The sequence below is a fragment of the Corylus avellana genome, chromosome ca11 (assembly GCF_901000735.1).
Source record: "Corylus avellana chromosome ca11, CavTom2PMs-1.0".
NCBI classification, from domain to species: Eukaryota; Viridiplantae; Streptophyta; class Magnoliopsida; order Fagales; family Betulaceae; genus Corylus; species Corylus avellana.
In genome coordinates, this window is record NC_081551.1 from 4,584,750 (window position 1) to 4,590,289 (window position 5,540).

Genomic DNA, 5,540 nt, shown 5'->3' on the forward strand with positions numbered 1-5,540 from the left:
ATGGAACTCTCTCATCCACTACTCTCATTGCATTCTACTATACATTGCCGTATTGGGAAAAATACAAGTGAGGTATGAAATTAGAAGATGAAACAATTGAGGCATCTTCCTTTGAAGCTCTCTCCCATGATGAAACTCTGATTGCCCAAAAATGGGGGATCTTGTACCCATATTTCTGTCACTGGACCCCAAAAATGTCTTAATTAAGAACCCCATAATTGCTCTACCCTTCACATGCAAGATGCTTCCATGGTTAGGTCAAGATATGTCTCAATCTTTTTATGAAACCCTTGCTAGAAGTGACAAGTGGTATTCACGTGTCAGGTTCGAATCGTATCATGTTGTCAGGCAAGAAATGTGTATACTAAGATGATCATTGGATCTCAATAATTCAACCTCAACGGAAAAAAGGTTCAAGAGGACCAATGTCTTACATGCCCCGTGTGGACCTAAGTCCTTCATATATATGTCTATGTTCCACAATTTATGAGTACCCCACACATTTGACAGTGCATTGAGGAAAGAGCTAGGACCATTGAACCTTTATCCCTCCCTATGGCCCTCCTTTGTTTTAGAATATAAAAATTTATATCCCTTGCCTTGTAGTAGACGAATATGATTCAATCTCAATGCATTCGATGCATTTGGTTCTTTTATAAAGCAAAAAACCAAATAAAATATATGTATAATTTACTTCCTTCCAAAATAGGAGTTGCAGAATTGCTAGTATATATATCACAGAAGAAGAGTAAAGGAGAAGCAACGCTGGACTAGACTTCACAAGACAACATTACAACTAATCCTTATGTAATTCTCTATTTCCAACACAAAAGAGTTGCTTTCTCCAGAATGAGCTAAAGCAACAGGGCCACAGATGAGGGCCTTTGCAAAAGATAAAATTAACAACTTCCAGACATAGAATGCTACACATAATCTTCTCACACCAACATTAACATCAAACATATAGACTTAGGGGGATGATCCCTCAACTTCCATGAACCGATCTCGCATCAATCCCTCCCTGTAATTCACTTGTATTCCAAAATCATGTTGTTCTCAGGAGCCAATCCAACGCAAGCCCTCAGTATGTTCTCAAGCATAGCCCGCTGCTTTGACAGAGCATTCACCACTGGCGTGCCAGGTGGAACCTGTTTTTACCAACCCAACATCATCATTAGTTATGCACTTCCTTAATGACCAAAAGTATTACTGCATGAGAATCAAACTTTCATGATTCGTATGATACCAACTATATGATAAACTACCATTTATGAGACAGCGAAAGCATGCAACTTTATCTGTCCCATCACTTTCCCTCACTTTCATTAAGAACCCAGTAAGATACATAAATGATTCTGCAGTCAAAGGTAATTTTCCCATTTGGCTTTTCTTTCCTTCTTTTTCTTTGTATTATTAAGAATCGAACCCAAGGTGTTATACACTTGGTTCAGAAGTATACAAAGATATGCATATATAATAACTTAAGGAATCTTTTTGATTTTGGACAAAGTATGATCACTTACAAGTGGAGCCTTGGTGAGGTAACTGAGAATAGTAGCCACAGGGTGGAATGAGTGAAACTTGCCCTGCAAAATAAACCCCACACAATAATTTAGTACATATCTCTCCGTGTGTGTTTCCTAGTGTTAACATTAAATTTATTATTTTTAATCAGCTTAAACTTTTAAGATAAATGGGATAAATGGCGAGTATTAGAGTTAAGTTTTGAATTCGAATTTTGTCTCCGTCATTTACTAAAACTTTTATTGATGGGGAGTTTGAACCTACGACTAAGAAGTGTTAAAATATAATTTCAGCTTAAGCTTTAGGGATAGGCGACGATTTAACTCGTAGGGTGCTAATTGATAATGTTTCATTGATGAACACATATACCTCTCCATCAGCTTTGAGCTGGATACGGGAGCTGAGCTCAGCAAGAAGCACCAAATCTAGGATGATGGGAGCAGCCAACAGGGAGTCCTCACAGGTGTTGTGGAGCACTATGGTATTCGTCCCACCCATGAAGATTTCTGAGGTGTACTCGTCCATGGCTCTCTTGCTATCCCCAACGTAGGGCACATACTGAAAAAGACAAGCACCATACCACACCATTCGTGTGAGAACAAAGCCAAGCAAATCAAAGCCAGAGAGCTACAGAGTACTATTAAATTACCTTGATGACCACGACATGGTCAGGATGCTCGCCAGGCCCATAAAGGATGGCGTTGCTGGAGACCATGTCATCAACAACATTGCTCTTGGAGATTTCTTTGGAGCGGAAAGTTTGTGGTGCTGAGAGATTCATGCCGTCATTGTTTCCCAGATGGTTGTAGCTCACTATGGATGTTGGCTGCCATCACCACCACCACATACAAACTTTACATTTATACAACCAATTTTATTTTTCTCCTTTTCTAGAAAAAGTTTCAAAAGTTGCAATATAAAATTTATTCTCAGCCATACAAATAATAAAATATCATGTCATCATATAGTAATCTGATTACTTAGTAGTTAGTACTAACCAAAAAGAATTAAAAAAGAAGAAGCAAAAACAGATAAGAAAGAGATTTGCTATGTGTACCTTAATGCCAGCCCCAACAAGGAAATCGACCAACACAGATTTCATCTTGGTCTGACCACTCTTGAAGTCATCCCCGCCAATCAAACTGTTCCTCTGAATAGCCAAATCAATCAGTCCTGAAAATAACAAAAGCAAAGTTACAAACTTCTTTAATTAGTACAATCAAACCCCTCAAGATTATTTACCTAAATGAGGGAAAAGGAAAAAAGAAAAAGACTATTAAGCTTAAAAACCTGGAACAAAAGTGTTCTGAGGGCTTCCGTTGATAAAAGGAATATTCTCAAGAATACAAGCCAAGGCATACAAGGTGGAAGGAGATATCTCAGCCTCATTCTTGTCCAAAGAAGCGAAGAGGCTTTCTATGGTGTCGTTTAGCCCCACAATCACATTACTGTACCTCTCTGTGTTGGCAGTCCACAGCACAACCACCTTATCCACCTTACTTGCCTCCTTAAACTCCCTAGTTAGCACATAAAAGTAGTAATAAGCACAAAATCATATTTTTCCCCTCAAACAAGGCTTCTTTTTAATGATTAGACATAGCACTACCTGATATCTTTGATGATTTGTTGGACTTGTTCTTTCTTGGTCCCTTTGATCACGTTGTTGGCACGTGCACCTTGGTTAGCAGCAATAAAATCAGGGTCGTAGATTCCGGGGAGTGGGACCATGGATTCCATGTAGGGCCTCAATTGCTTCTGCAGATCAATGTCCAGGACCTTGGCCCTAGCCATTGCATCTGCAATGTTCATGTCACTAATATCCCATCCCCCAAACACAATGTCATCTGGGTTCACCTGCCAAAAAATACATAAAAAATTATCATTAAAATGTGGATATTAAAAGGATTTTAAAGTTTACAGAATACAATAAGATAAAATTTGGGTACCATAGGGAGCAGGCTCTTGAAAGGAGCATAGATCTCCTCCCCATTGAAAGACCCAACTCGAATTGTCGATGCTTGGGTTAGCGAGCCAAAATAATTGGCTTGTTGCACTTTGTCCTTGGTTGCCCAGGAGATTCCTCTGAGAATCGTGAAGACCCACATATTGGAATTAATTTATTATATTAATTCATCCAAAAAAATAAATGAATAAAAAATTGTTTAAAGAACATTTTCATGCGAACAACACAATGGTACCCACAACATGTTTGGTTTTAATTCTGAAACAGTATGACAATATATAACTAGCGTAAAATGAAGAAACTCACTCTCGGTTGGCAATTACCCCAGCAGTGAGGGTTGAACCGTTGTTTCCTCCCCATCCCACAAGCATAACCCTACCAACAGAAATGGTGAATACGAAAGAAGAAATGAATCAAAATCAAAATCAAAATCAAAATTTTAAGACTGACCCAGAAAAAATAGATATAAAATCAATCATTTAAAAATGTTCCTTTTTTTTATTTTCTTTTTTCCCAAAAACATAAAAAGTGGAGGATTTGGATGCAAACCCTAGTTTAGGGACATGGGTATCGGTCTTGAATTCATATTTAACACTCTTGGGCTTGACAATCCACTGATAGGTGCCATTTCTGTTCTCATGGACAAGCTCAGTGGTCTCGTAGTTGTACACAGAGTGAATCTCATTCTCTGTGTATTTAACGTTAGGACTCTCTACCTTAAAGCTCTCAATGAACATTTTTCCCAACAGCAAATGGGAGAAGACTTAAAAACAACGACGCAGAGAAGAGGACTTCGAAACAGGAGGAAGAAGAAAAGAAGATTATTGTAGAGATTTCCTCCTCTTCTCTCAATCTTAATCCTTGTGCTCCTCCATTTTGCTCCAATGAAGTGTATATATAGGGAAAAATTTGACTCTGTAGCTACACGTGGCGCAGAGTCAGTGGGCGTGGGGAAACACATGGAGCAGCTTGGCCATGCATAAGAACACATCCTTTTTCACCGGGTTTCACTGCCACTTGACCGCACGTATGGGATAACACGTGAAAACTGTAGATGAGCTTACACGTGGCGCAATCAGGGCGGAATCAGGGAGGGCATTTTTGGGTTTTTGTTGGATATGAGATCTGCGTGGGGTCTAGGCTGTCTAGCCTTCCCAGTTCTAGGAAGGTACTCGAAGGAGAGAGGATAGAGACGGTGATTAGCGAATGGACCGATGAAGACACTCGCTAGTACGCGCGTCGAAGCACCCTGAAAGGCTGTCGGTTTGTTTCGCACCGATTGGTCCTGTAAGAGACACGTGGGTGGTCACTGATTCGGACTTCGATGGAGAGCATCTTTTAACCGCCATGTAGGTCCACCTGTGACCGTTTTAACTGTACCCTGTCACCTAGTGGAATGTCGTTTCTCCCGTGTGTGTATGTGTTTTTTTTTTTTTTTAAATGGAGAATTTATTTACGGGAGACTCTCTATTTAGGTGCTTAGCTTAAAACTTAAAAGGCAACAGAATAATTAGACGTGTCTTTTGGTGCGTGACGACTTTGACTTTGTCCAAAGAAATCAATATTTAAGCACATTTGATACATTACTTTATTGTTTAGGCATATAAACTTTGTTTAATGAATAATATTCGTTCTTCGTATTTATTTATCACATATATATTTTATTTTAAGTAATTTTTTATTTTTTTAAGTGAAAAAAGTCATTTAAAATATGATAAATGTTTCACTCTCACTTCTACACTTTTAAATGCACTCTCATTAATTTTTAAGGGGTAGCTCAATTGATTGGGAATCACGCCTCATGAAGTGATGGTCGTTAGTTTAAATCTACATCTCCACTTTCTCCCTTTCCAACTGCAGATATGTTAAAAAAAAAAAAAAAAAAAATGCTTGGTTGCAATAAAAAGTTTATCTTTTGGCAATTTCAATCCTAGGTGGCATAGCCCATTTTAATTTTTTATTATTTTTAAAATCAAAATTTATTAATTTTAAAATCAAAATAAATAAATTAAAAAATAAAAATGAGTGGTTGGCCATCCCAAAGGGGGTGGCC

At 38.3% G+C, this 5,540-nt stretch overlaps 1 protein-coding gene across 1 annotated transcript; it reads right to left on the minus strand.

Annotated features, from left to right (window-relative positions):
- Window positions 1-670: 670 nt before the first annotated feature.
- LOC132165345 (inositol-3-phosphate synthase) lies at window positions 671-4,359 on the minus strand. Its single transcript, XM_059575866.1, has 10 exons — window positions 4,037-4,359; window positions 3,794-3,862; window positions 3,471-3,606; window positions 3,131-3,378; window positions 2,815-3,041; window positions 2,582-2,697; window positions 2,174-2,350; window positions 1,894-2,082; window positions 1,524-1,586; window positions 671-1,148 (listed from the first exon to the last, which is right to left on the minus strand). The coding sequence occupies exons 1-10, from the start codon at window positions 4,222-4,224 to the stop codon at window positions 1,029-1,031; spliced, it is 1,533 nt and encodes a 510-aa protein (XP_059431849.1). The 5' UTR covers window positions 4,225-4,359; the 3' UTR covers window positions 671-1,028.
- Window positions 4,360-5,540: the final 1,181 nt, after the last annotated feature.